At 50.7% G+C, this 13,650-nt stretch overlaps 2 protein-coding genes across 3 annotated transcripts in view; one reads left to right on the top strand and one right to left on the bottom strand.

Annotated features, from left to right (window-relative positions):
* tbx16 (T-box transcription factor 16) overlaps positions 1-632 on the top strand; it is a gene marked incomplete at both ends in the record, with an annotated part of 5,682 nt that extends 5,050 nt beyond the window's left edge. Inside the window, 2 exon segments of the mRNA XM_079750331.1 lie at positions 103-505; positions 507-632. Of these exon segments, the coding sequence (XP_079606457.1) occupies positions 103-505; positions 507-632 (529 nt within the window).
* A 4,681-nt stretch (positions 633-5,313) lies between these two features.
* Positions 5,314-12,889, bottom strand: klhl22 (kelch-like family member 22). Of its 2 annotated transcripts, none has more exons than XM_079728876.1 (8): positions 12,771-12,889; positions 12,082-12,404; positions 11,812-11,995; positions 10,885-11,196; positions 9,820-10,232; positions 8,982-9,174; positions 7,301-7,534; positions 5,314-6,669 (listed from the first exon to the last, which is right to left on the bottom strand). In XM_079728876.1, exons 2-8 carry the CDS (start codon positions 12,300-12,302, stop codon positions 6,325-6,327), a joined length of 1,902 nt encoding a protein of 633 aa, XP_079585002.1. In that variant the 5' UTR covers positions 12,303-12,404; positions 12,771-12,889; the 3' UTR covers positions 5,314-6,324. The 2 variants fall into 2 exon arrangements, with proteins under 2 accessions (XP_079585002.1, XP_079585003.1); XM_079728877.1 differs by having other exon boundaries at positions 11,812-11,977.
* Between the last annotated feature and the right edge of the window lie 761 nt (positions 12,890-13,650).

Here is a 13,650-nt window from a genome sequence, read left to right as displayed (position 1 = left end):
ACATACGCATGCACACCAATGTGCACAAAGCAAAACGCACACACACACACACGTACAATACACACACGCGCACAACCTGACCCTGTGTTTGTCGTCCTCCAGGTTCCACGGTTACGGGAAGTCCCCCTCGCCGACCCCCAGCGCGGCGAGCAGCCACAGCTCAGCCTCCGCGCGGCGGGGGCCCTTCGAGTCCCGGGTCCCGGACGTCGCCACGGTGCCCGACCACGACGCCGCCAAGCCCCGCCCCCTGCACCACCCCCACCCCCACCACCACCACGAGACGGGGGCGTCCGTCCCCTGCGGGCCCCCCCACCCGCAGGCCGTCGGCGCGGCCCCCCAGGACTACCCCGGGGGGGTGCTCAACGTGAGCCTGCCCCCCCAGGTGTCCCACGCCAAGGCCCCGCCCCCGGCCGGCGTGCTGGGCCACCACGCCGTCTACGGCCCGTACGGCGCGGCCGCCGAGCAGAGCCTGGGCCAGTGGGGGGGGCCGGGCCACGCCCAGTTCCCCCCCCCTCCGCCCCCCCCACCACCTGCCCGCCGAGTACGGCAGCCAGGCCATGCACCACGGCTATCACCACGGCAACGTGGCCGAGTGGAGCCAGTACCCGCTCTTCTCGTACTCCTGCTGGTGAGCGACGGTACTGCCCCCCGCGCGCTCTGGGAAGAGACACTCTGACTGACCCCGCCCCCGAGAGGGAGAACTGCTTGTCGGGTCTTTTCCCAAACTTTGAGCCCTCCTCTTCCTCCTCCTCCTCCTCCTCCTCCTCCTCTTCCTCCTCTGGGAGGATGCATGCCCCAGAGGAGGCCTGGTGACAGCCGGCACGCGCCGAAGAGTCGCACCCGACGAGACACTGCGGTCTTGGGGGGAGAGCGGCCACAGGCGAGAGGGAGGCCTGGAGCAGAACCACAGACTGTCTGCCACCCGCAGTGGGACTACATCTCCCATGAGCCCTTGCTGCAGGGCTTTGCTATGCTAGGAGTTTTGTGTAATTGTTCAATGGTTTATTTATTTTGTATTTGCACTAAGGTCTTGAGGCTTTGGTTTGACGATATTATTTTTGTAGAAAAGAAAAGTAATAAAATATAAGGCGCCTGTGAAGTGGAACCGGTCTTGAATTGTAATGTGTTGTGGAAATAAAAAAACAACTTTAAAAGTGGTACCGCATGTTTGGATTGGCTTATTTCACTTATAGTGGATGTTAGGCAGATGAGGCTGTTTAAAAGGAGTTTGGAAATGCAGGTGTTTGAACTTTACAGACCTGAAACATGTAGGGGCTGATAGGTGTAAAGTGTGGGTGATTACTACTTCAATCATAGTACACTGAAATGGCATTCAAGACTGGTCGAGGTGGTTAAAGGGATGACGTCATGCCACCTGGTGTAAGGTGGATTAGCCATTACAAGCAGTTTGAAAATCTGCCTTTTCCTGTGTTTCAGTGACTAGTGGGCGTGTCCCACTAGATGTGTGCTGGATAGATCAGTCTACCAGCCTACCCAGTTGAATGTAGCAAACGTTGATTCAGTCCAGTACAGTCTATCCATCATACGTCTAGGCGGACACTCCTACTTCTGATGTCACTTAGCACAGGAAAAGGCAGATTTTCAAACAAATTGTAACTGCTAATCACACTCAAAACTGGTGCCATAATATCACCCCTTTAACGATAGTTTTAAAGGAAAAATAACCAAAATAAGAAGGAAGCAGGAAAAAATACATCCATCGCACATCCTGTCCAAAACATTCAGAGCATTTCTCAGTGCAAAACTACAGCTAGGATGCAGGTGTGTTCAATTCAAAACAACCATGACCGACGCTTAACAACAGGGTCAGAACAGACAGCAGCAGCGTCTCCTCCTGTCAGCGTCCTGCGCGTGGCCGGGCCCCTGGGGGCCCCTCTGAAGGGGCCCGTTCTGGAAGCCCGCCGCGTGACCAAAGGAAACCACCACTGGGTTTGTTTGCGTTTCCTCTTTGTTGATCTAATGAGGACCACACTGGAGTCGTCGTTGGCCCAGCATGCATTAAAGACCCCTGTGTTATTGTGGCCCCTAGCCCGGGTAGCGGACAGGAGGGGGGGGAGGTGTGAAAGGCCTCACCTGCTGGGGTTTACCCACCGGCCCCATAAAGGGCCCCTGCACCGCTCTGCCCCGTCCCAGAGAGCGTTAAACGGCCCTCAATCCGGGGAGGGGATGTGGCGGGGACAAACTGCCCCCCGCCCCCCCCCCCTGCCTCGGTGGATATGAGCTGTTAATGGCCGCAGTAAAGGCCAGCATGGTCGGGATGGGGGTTCTGTAAGTAGTGTTAATAGTCTGCCGGGACTTGTTTTATTCAGCTCAAGTTAACTGCCCCCTTCTGCCCACTTACTCTATTCTACCCGTCTCCTTTCTCTCGCCGTGTGTGTGTGTGTGTGTGTGTGTGTGTGTGTGTGTGTGTGTGTGTGTGTGTGTGTGTGTGTGTGTGTGTGTGTGTGTCAAACGCTTCACCCTCAGCTGGTCAACACACTTATCTCCATACGCACGTGAGGGCATGTGAAGATGTGTGTACAGGATGTCCGTGTTGCACGACGATGAGATCGTTCTCCGACCCTTGTTGCAGTCAGTCACTTAGTCATTCTTAACCATTGCTTGAATTCATTTGAGCTATGTGACATTTAAAATGTAGCACATTGTTAAAAAAAAATTGGGAACATTTATGAAGTTGGGAAACTAGTCCAGAACAGAGGTACCACTATATTGAGTTAAGCTGAAAAACAATCAACTTAATTTTTTGTAATAATGCATATTCTGTACAATGTCTCTATTTCCTTTTAATGTATGCGTGCATGTGTGGTAATCACAAGTGAGCGCATGCACGCCTGCGGCCTGTATCTGTTTGTGTGTAAAACCCTTCACCCAGCTTCTGTAAAACAGTCCCGCCCCACTGTGGCTAAATAAATCGTGGTCCGTCTGACGGCGGCGTATCTCATCCCAAACAGCGCGCTCGTTACCAAGGCTACGGTGTCAGCAGAGTCACCTCAGCATAAAGTATAATGAAACCGTTTGCAGCCCATCAATAACAGAGTCTCCCACTCCGGGGAGGCCATTTTGGAGCGGGACGAAACCGTTCCTCATCGCCTGGAGTGGACAGCCCTCCCCTCCCCCACCTCGAGCCCAGCCGGATAACTAGAAGGATGGGAGTGGGACGGGGGGGAGGGCAGGGGGGAGAGCTCACTTAGTCCCCATGTCTCCCTGGACACTCATGTCCGAACCCCCCCTGTTCAGCACTCCACAATGGGCCCTTTTAGTCGCTTTAATTGCCGTAGTAATGGCCCGGATAAGAGCAACACCTAAAAAGGAAAAAAAACAGCAGCCACTTAAACATCTGCAACGGCCTCCTCCAACGAGCTTAAGTACTTACTTTACTACGCCCCGGGCGGCAATGGTGTCCTCAGAATGAATTGCTTGTTACATTGCTCAGGGCGTGACACATATGTATATATATAAATATATGTATATATATGTGTGTGTGTGTGTATGTACAGGGAGCACGTGAACATGGCGGCAGGCTTGGCCCTGCCCGTGGTACCTGGTTCAGTTCAGGTGTCAGAGAAGGGCGGCCGGTGGACCACATGACCGGGCTTTGGCACGCACGTGTGAAGTAGGAGGGCGGGGACGGGCGGCAGCTGACGGAGGCACGGCCTCCGACGGCCGTGGGAGGTGGAGGAGGACGGAGCTGGAGCAGCCAAATGGAGAGGAACTGGGGGAGACCGGGGGCAGGGTGAAGGGGGGGGGGGAGGCTAAAACTAGCTCTTTTTGGGGAACACAGGTATAAATGTATTTATATGTTTCGATTTACGTTCAATTTTCTTTGCAGATTTCCAAACGGTGACGCCATGTATTTATTACAACGGTTTGCTTGGGTCACTTTATTCTTGTAGGCTCCTATTTTACCCCTGTTGGGCTGATTCATGTTTTCTTCAGTATTTATATTTATACATTTATATTTTATTTGATGCCCATCTGTTGTCGTTTCTGCTTGGTTCTCTAGAAATGCTAAGATTGAGACTTTGACTATTACTACTGCTAAATATTTTAGAGTCTGCTTATCGCAAGCACTACCTAGAGGCTCCAGAGCTTTCTCTGTGCGTTAAGTGGTTCAACAACACATACAGATCTCCACATTCTCATTTGAAATGTGTCAAAGGGCTTTAAGCCACAAAGTTCAACTCAGTGCAGGCCGGAAAATACTCAAATAGCAGATGGCACCTGACGGCAAGTATTCCAAAGGGACAGGGAAAAACCTCCATTGAAGACATTTCCAAAAACCAAATGATTTGTGTCCAGTGCAGGATCTGCAAGACCTCCTTTAAGACCCTCTGAGGCAGACTGTCCAATGAGACCAGACCACTATCTGCCTCTGTCTTGTGATTCATCTGCACAAATACAAAACCTTTGTGGCCTCAATATGCAGAACCATCATTGCCCCAGAAATATCACTATCCGAACTTGAATCACAATCACGATTTATCAGCAGGTTTTATGGCAATCGTCGTTTAAAAAGCCACAATAAACTGGCACTGAACCCTGGAATACACCAGAGGTAGTATTGAGTTTTGGGGATGTCTTGCTCTGAGTAAGTAAGCCTGATTCACCTAAGCAGCAACAATGGTTTGATGTCATTCAGGAAATAGGGACAATGGAACGCCTGACTTGTGTGTTAGGTTTGAGGGTAGATCTGTATGCTAAGAGATGGCAGAAGTGGATACTTTACTTAGACCAACTATAAGGACACTGGCTCAAAGTATGTACTTATTTGAGTGTAAGGCAAATACTTGAACTGTGCTTAACTTTACATATGTATGTATTTTGTCTTCTTGTCTACACCACGTTTTGATAGAACACATTTTTTATTCTGACTGTGTGCGGTTGTAATATGCTAAAAACTCAATAAAAATTAAAGTATATAAAAAAAAAGCTTTTAACTGACTTAATGAATTAACTGACTTTTAACTGACTTATCAATTTTCTTAAAGAGGACTATAGATACCAATGGCTTGGAGATGCATCAAAATCTCCATCCAATAATAATACAAACCTATGGACATGCCAGAACGAAACAGTCAATGTCAAAAGGCATAAGATAAGAGCGATAGGATTATGGAATGTGCCTTCTGGGAATCTGCAAAGACAAACTGTGTGAAGCACATTTGGTTAATGGATGTCTGAAACAAAAACATGACGAAAGAAAGAAAGCATGAAAAAGGTGTGACTTTGAATACTGCGAAACCTTGTGCAACTCACAATGAATACTCCAGGCAAAAAAAAAATCGATATATTATGTATTTTTAATCAAACCCCAAAAGATACATGATGCAAGAATGATATGAATGCTTGACTTGTATTATTGAAGGTCATGTTTCAAACGTTTTCCAACAATGCAGATTTCAAACATTAACATGTGCATTTAGTTTTCCACCATTTCTTGCTGCCATTTTACCTAAACTACTTACAAATGACCTAAACGAGTATGCAGATCTATGCGGGTCTCAACCACCACTTACCTTCCCTGGCCTCCACATTGAGACTCAATGCAAGGCGTGGCTTTCTCATCGTAATGATGGATGGCTGAGACATCACGGAAGGAATCATGTGACTAGTGGTCGTTAGTACAGCACTCAACAAGTATTGTTTAGTTGAACCGTCATATCTGCGTAACAAAAAAGGCACACCTTCATTGGAAAAGGAAAAACGTGAACAAAATCCAAAGCCAGGTTAAATGCAACCAGAGAAAACAAGGCATACTTTGGCCGTCTAGTACTAGCACTGAGTGAGACACACCATAATACTTTAGATTAACAAGCAGTCGCCAGGCCTTTGCGATGACCTATTTTAAAACCCAAACATGTTAAAAGTAACAAAACAAACAAGACGTCGTCTTCACTGGAAGACTGGAACCAGCGGTCCATGATATCAAAAGGAACACTGTATTGTTTGCATAGAAGTCCGTCTTGTCGTTCTTCCCGTCCTCTCAGTAGAAACAGCCTTTCAGAGACGGCTGGACATGCACGTATAAATCCTGGAGCGGTGATCCAAAGAAGAGACGAAAGAAAGAAGAACCAATACTTCCACGAGTTTGACCCCAAAATCAGAACCGAAAGAGAGTGTCCCGTCGATCAGTTCAGAGGCACTCCGAACCCAGGGCACCCAGCCCCCGGGGGCCCACCCCGACCCCAAAGAGGCGACCCTCAGGACGAACAAGGCTCAGTTAGCTCCACCTCCGCACACTTCAACCAAAAAAAAAAAAAAAAAGAAAACCCCTCCCCGACCACCAGGGGGTGCCTTGCCCGCTCAGTCATCGCTGGAGTACTCCGAGTGCTCCATGGGCGCGTCCGCCCAGGACGCCCGCTTGGCGTGCTGCTGCCAGCCGCGGGCCTGGGCCATCACGGCCCGGGGCAGCGGCAGCACGCAGGCTGCCAGCCCCGACACGCGCCCCTCGAACGGCGTGCCGACCTCCCATTGGTCCAGGTCGGCGTCGTACACGTGCACATACCTCATGCGGTTGCCCTTGTTGTGCGAGCGGCCCCCCAGCACGTAGATGCGGGCGTCCAGCACGGCCAGACCGGGCTCCCCGTGGCCCGCCGGCAGCGGGCTCACCAGGGACCAGGAGTCGGCCTGCGGGTCGAAGCACGCCACCTGGTGGCGGCACGCGCACACAGCGAGGAAGGAGAGACGGCTGGATTAGTGGGAGACCAATTGTTGGTCACTGTCAGACTCAAATCTGTTAACTAATGTAGCGACTTCATCTGAAGACAAATACCAAAACCTTCATCTGAAGATAAATAAAACCATTATTATTTCAGTTAAAACTGATCGATAAATGGCTGAAATCTAAAAGAAGAGATGAAACAGTAAAAACCATTGACGACCGACGGATCAATAAACAACACCGTCACATCAGTGTAGGGCTGCTCGATTATGGAAAAAATCATAATCACGATTATTTTGGTCAATATTGAAATCACGATTATTCAAAAACGATTATTTTTGAGTTTGAAAACATGAAGTATTTATTCAGCATGTCTCTGCCAATAAACACTTTGTAACTGAGAACTTTGAAATTTCACCTTAGAAAAACACGAAATGGTCCAAAAGAAAATGTTGCAATCCAAAATAATGTACAGATGTGTATCCAGTTGTTCTGCACTTTATATAAAACATTTAGTACAAAAAAAATAATTTAAAAAAAAACCTAAAATTCGATGGTATTAGCTTTGCGATCGTTTGACGCTGAAGTCGCCCAGCCCTACTCCAGCGTGTGGGTTACCTTGAGCACGTCGCGGCGGTAGCTGTGCTCGTCGTTGCTCCCTCCGATCACGTAGAGGCGCCCGCTGCGGGCCGCCACGCCGTGCCACGCCCGCTCCACCGGCCCCTCGGCGCAGGCCGCCCATTGGTCGGTGGCCGGGTCAAAGCAATACGTCTCCCGCAGGTACGCCAGCCCCCGCCGGCCGCACGTCACGTACATCCGTCCGTCCAGCACCGTGCCCGCGTGCGCGTACACCTGAGGGCCAGAGGCGGGGGCCGGGTGGGTGCTGGGTGGGGGGGTGCATGGGGGAACTAGGGCTGTGGGCCGGGGGGGGAAGGGGGGGGGCTTACCGCGAGCAGGTCACTGTGTCAGGGTTCACGCGGACCTCCACCACGCCACCCACAGAGCTAAAGGGCTGATTACGGCCCCACGCTCACACAACGCCATGACCAGTTTTAGTGAGTGGACCAATCGCAGCCCTTGCTGCTTCGTCCCCCCCTGCTGCGTCCCCCCCACGTCAGGCCCTTGCGGAGGACGCGAGGGGTCCGTAACCCGCTTGCGTTTCGTGACCATGGGACCATATTCAGCACTTTAGTGTCAACTGTGGGGGAAGGTTTGACCCGTTCTGACCCCATAATAATAGAAACTCATGAGAGTGAGGCTCCCATCAAGGAGGGAGGGAGATGACCATCTTATCACTACAGTCCCCGCTAAGCATTGAATCAGGAGGAGGTGGTGTGCTGTGCACTAGCGCAACATGACACGAGTTTATAGCGCCGCCCTGTGGCTCCTTCGAGTACATACGAGCAACTGAACCAAAAAACGTTTTGGTTTGTTTTAAATATGGTCTTATATGATCGTCCCCATAGCCATTTATGCCCACTAATTAATTTTATCATGACACTTAAGTAAGACCCTGATTTTGAGAAAACCAGAGTCAAATCCTATTTCTTGTCTCCTCAGAACACTGCGTTCTTCTCGTTTGTTGACATCGGAGTTGCTTTTCCGAGATACCTCCACGTCGCGACCAAGCAGGGCCGTGGGGGTGTGTGCTGACGTGTGGAGCTCTGTCTGGGAAGCGGTGGACTGGGGAGTCAGAGAGAAAGTTGAGCTTCCCAGGCACTTACAGTACATCCCAATGGTGTTTGGATGTGTGGAGCTCGTTCCGGGAAGACATTGATTTTTAAGGTAGCACCCGAGACAGTGTGAGGCTTCCCGTAAACCCATCGTCTAACTCGTTTAACTTGTTTATGGAATGCGGAGTGTGGATGCGCATTCCACACACAACATCGCTCATACACAACGACGGTACTAAAAACAGCATCATAAAAGCTGCATTGGTCGTAACCACGGTGTTCATAAACCCTCAATCCGAAACAATCTTTTTTTAACCCCACAGTGTATAAACTTCAGCTGAAACAGTGGGACCAGCCACACTTTAAAAAGGTGACATATTATACTGTGATTCGCAGCACAAGTGGGCGTGTCCGCCTAAATGTATGACGGACAGATGAGAAACGTTTGCTAGGGCTGGGCGGGCTGGTAGACCAATCTATCCTACACACATCTAGGTGGACACGGCCACCTGTGATGTCAGAAGAGGCAGATATTCAAAAAAAGGCCTGTAATGGCTAACCACACTCGGTGGTATGATATGTCCCCTTTAAACACATTCCAAAATCCACATTCCCCCCCCAAGTACCTCTCTCTTGAGCGGGGCGACGCACTCCCAGGTGTTGGTGTGGGGGTCGTAGCGCTCCACAGAGTCCAGCTCGTTGCGGTAGTCGCGGCCCCCGATGGCGTAGATGTGCTCCCCCAGGACACACACGCTGTGGTCGGCCCTCTGCTGCTGCAGGGGCTGGATGGAGCACCAGCTGTTGTGCCGGGGGTCGTACCTAGAGGACGCACACAACGCACAGCAACAACCGGCAAAAGGCACAAGCTTCAGAAGCGGCGACTCCGATCGGCTGAGATTTAATCAGACGTAAGCGGATTTGTGAGGGGCGATTACAGTCGGGATCGAATTAAGTGTGAGCTCACCTAAGAAGGCACACAGTGAGATTGCTGTGTGGGCTGTAAATAGACGGACTTAAGCGTACGCCGTGGAACACGGTCCGTTCTTGTAACATCATCACGCATCGCACGCGATTAAAGCCCCCGACAAATCCCCCGTTTGAAATCGGAGTCTGTTTCTCTCCTTCACCACCACACCAAGTTGTTCCTCAATACATAAAGACCTGACCTCCAGCAGGATTCAAACACACTGAACACATCCAGCAGCTGACCTCCCAATAGGATTCAAACACACCCAGAGACACTTATCACACCCAGAGGCTGACCCCCAGTATGATTCAAACTCACCCAGACACACTAAACACACCCAGAGGCTGACCCCCAGTAGGATTCAAACACACCCAGACACACTCAACTCTGCACTGGGAAGGAGATGCTTTTAATCTCACTGTAATGTGTATAGTGACTATAAAAGGCATTCATTCATTCATTCATTCAATCGTTCATAAACACATCCAGACGCTGACCTCCAGCAGCGAGTCTCGGCGCGGAAGCCGCTGGTGTTCTTGTCGCCGCCCACCAGGTAAACAAAGTTGTTGAGCACGGCCACGCCCTGGTTGGACATGTGGGGGGCCTGGGCGGCCCCCAGCGTCCGCCACTCGCCCCAGCTGGGGTGGAACACCTGGAAGAGCCCCTCGGCGTCCGAGGTGGCGCCCGAGGTGGCGTACATGCCGCCGAAGCCCAGGACGCAGCGGGCGTTGGAGCGCGGCTGGGTGAGCGGGCCCTGCAGCACGGGCTGCAGGACCTCCTGCTCGTGGTAGCGCAGCGCCGCCGCCACCGACTCCTTCAGCGGGCAGGCGTCCAGCCGGCCGTACAGGCGCTGCAGCACCGGCCGCTCCATCAGGCAGAAGCGCACCGCCTCCAGCATCTTCAGGTTGTCCTGGAGACGGAGGGAGGAGAGGGGAGGGGAGAGGGGGGGTGAGGGACGGCGGGAAGCTTCCTCCGCATGGGGAAGGAGAAGGGGAAAGAACCCGACACCACTTTGTTATGTACGCGGCCATGGTTGCATATTCACTGTTACATGTTTGCGTTTGGAGCGGGACAAACCCCAGCAGCATCACTAAGGAATGTTTAGCTCCTCATAATTGTAATCATTAAATAGAAGCCACACATGCTTTTATCAAAAGCCACTTACAATAAAAAGTACATGTTGTTTCTCAGAAGAAAGAGAAACAACATATCGCTTTCAGTACAGTAAGGATGTTCATAGAACCAAGTGCCAAGCAAGCACTAACAATCACTAGGTTAACCCATTACCCGTATACCACCAAGAAAGCTAGAATAAGATGCAACACGCGGCTAAGCATTATTTTTAAGTGCGCGGACGTACAACGTACAATAAGAGAGGGGTGGGGGGGGGGGGGGGGGGGGGGGGTAAGGGGGGAGGCTATGCAGAGTCCAGGTCAACTCTGAACAAGAGAGTCTCGAGTCTCTTGCGGACGCTGGTGAGCGACTCTGCGGTACCATGTGAATACTCTGTGGTGGCTCAGAACCCAGAGGGGGCGGGGGGGGGGGGCAACAGGGGGACCCACCTGCAGGCACACCTGGTCCGTCTCCACCTGCTCGGGGCTGTAGTGGTAGTGCAGCGCGGCCTCGTACACCTCGTTCTCGCTGAGCACCTCCAGCTCCTCGCTGCTCAGGACCTGCAGCACCTTGTCGGGCGGCAGCTGTCGGTACGCCTCGGTGCGGGACAGCGTCTGGATGTTCTGCAGGACGTACGCGTGGACCTTGGTCTCCAGCTGCTGCAGGCCGAACGTGTCCGCCAGCTTGTGGACCTCCAGGATGTTGCTCTCGTCCAACCAGGCGAAGAGGAAGTCGCAGCAGAAGCTGATCACCTCCCCGATCTGAGGAAGAGAGGGTTAGACACACGGGTGTCAGTCGGCTGGGTTGAAGATCAACTACCTCCCGCTGGACGCCTGGTGCCGCAATTGCTAAGAGCAAGCAAAGGTCGTTCGTCAAAGTCACCGCTCTTCTGTTTTGGCAACGCGAGGGTGGAACGAGCTTCCTGCCGACGTAAGGACCGCAGAGTCGCTCACCAGCTTCCGCAAAAGACTCAAGACTTACTTGTTCAGAGTTCACCTAGACTCTGCACAGCTTCCCCTTTTCCCCTCATGTCCTTGCACTTAAAAATTAGCTTTTTGCAGCATCTTATCCCAGCCGTCTTTGTTGTGTACGGGGAATGGGTTGACCTAGCAACTGTAAATGTTTGGCAGTTGGTTCTTTGAACATCCTTACTGTACCGACAGCGATATATTGTTGTTTCACAAATGTACTTATTGTAATTTCGCTTTGGATAAATGCGTCTGCTAAATGCCCTGAAGGTAAATGTGAGTCAGGCATTTGATTATAGGGCTTAATCAAACAAAGGGCACCACTCATTGATGACGTTCGCATGGAAAGAACCGCCTGCTAGAGCTCCTTTATGGATCTGAATTTGTATGATGTGTTTGAGTGTTCACCTGGACCAGAGTGGCAGCGATCAGCACCTCCTGTACATTGTCCAGGTCCAGCTCGATCTCCGAGGTGTAGATGAAGTCCAGCAGCTTCGACAAGGCCGTGTGGGTAACACCGTGCACGGCTATCTCCGTCTGCTGAGCCTCGCGCAGCCCCCCGGCAAACATCCCCCTAGGGTGAAACAATTCCCTGTCAGAAGACACAGAGCCGCTCAATCAAAACTAAAATGTACGACCCTTACAGCCCAAGCAAACCTTGACAAGGGCCTGCCTTACCTAAAGTAGTCGCAGGCGGCGGCCAGGAGGATGCGATGGGCTTTGATGGGCCGACCCTCCGCCAGGAGCACCACGTCGAACAGGAGGCCGCTCTGTCTCAGGTCGTGGAGGCCGCTCATCACGGTCCCATAGTGGGCAGAGCTTGCATAGGTCTGGCGGCTGGAGGGGCCCGCGACGTCGGCCCGTCCCGCCAGCGGACTCAGCTGGCGGGCCTCAGCCATGGCAGGACACGGAGCTTTTGGTGGCTCTCCTTAACCTTCTTCTGTTCAACTAAAAAGCACCGATGTCGTCTATCACTGGCGACATTGTGGAACCCCCTGCGACTACACATTGAGCGGGTTTGGGAAGGGACAGAAAGGCAGTAGATGCAAGTTTAACGACGTTACTTGTGCTCGTCAGCTGATGTTGACGCGACAGGAAGGCTAGACGGAGTTGTTAAGTGGAAAGATCAAGTTCTGCACATGGTGTTAGAGTTACCTTAGAGGAGTTGTGTGGATATATATACGTATATTAATAAATATATACATGTGTATAGTCGATGTAGTTAGTATTGAACCTTTAAAACAGGGGCTAGCCTGTGCAGTAACGCGACGTTACGTCGATGATTTAAAGGCTAAGTTACTAGCTAGAAAGAAGACAAAACAAGACGGCACATTTCCTAAATCGACATCACACATCATCCAACGAACCGTTTTTAATCGGGGCATGTTGTTGAAGGTCGATGTTGGCCAGAAAAAGGAACTAAGGCCGACCGCTTCGTCGCAGGCACACGGTTTGACAAATCAAAACAACACTATTTACTTCTGCCCTCTCACGTGGGATCACACGTCATGTGTTAGCGGCCATCGGTTAGCCCCGCCCCTTTCACAAGGATCATTCGGGATTAAAATTATTATTATTATTTATTATTATTAACGTTTTATCTGCTTTTAGTTACATATAACCTCTATTATTATTACTTTATATTATTTTTTTAATATTGGCGAGCTGCCAAAAGACGGCTACATATTACAAATATTGCACTTGATCGCAGGACCCTCTATCAGACAGCAGAGGGCGCCATTTCGACAGGTCTTTCTTGCGTCTGGCTACGTAGATAACGCACAGCTCGGCCATTGATGTCAACAAGGAGGTGATCTATGGTGGAGCGTTTATCTTCCATGCACCCCATGCCCCCTTCTCCGGTGCGAACAGGCCTTTTATTTTTTAATGGCAATCCATTCTGTAATAATAATAATATGAAATAAAATATTGTTTTACATAGGCTGCACCTCTGCCCCACACACATTAAACAAATAATACAGGGCTAAAAATACGCCCTTCAGTGCAAGTTTACACTCCAATACAATCCTATCCAATAACAATACTTTGGCTGATAAGATGTTAACTAATGTTGACATTGGCAGTATTCTTAAATGATATGTCAAAGTAAAGTGTTACATAATACTATACAGGATGTAGATATGTTTCTGAACCTAGACTCTCAATTGCTTTGAAATCAAAACGCAATACCTCTATATTCTCCTGGTCTTATTAAACACAATAACCATTTTGGATTTTTTTCACCCA

Source organism: Pollachius pollachius (assembly GCF_949987615.1).
Source record: "Pollachius pollachius genome assembly, chromosome: 1".
In the NCBI taxonomy this organism is placed as follows: Eukaryota; Metazoa; Chordata; class Actinopteri; order Gadiformes; family Gadidae; genus Pollachius; species Pollachius pollachius.
The sequence above is the reverse complement of the archived record's forward strand: the minus strand, read 5'-3'. Positions and strand labels throughout refer to the sequence as shown.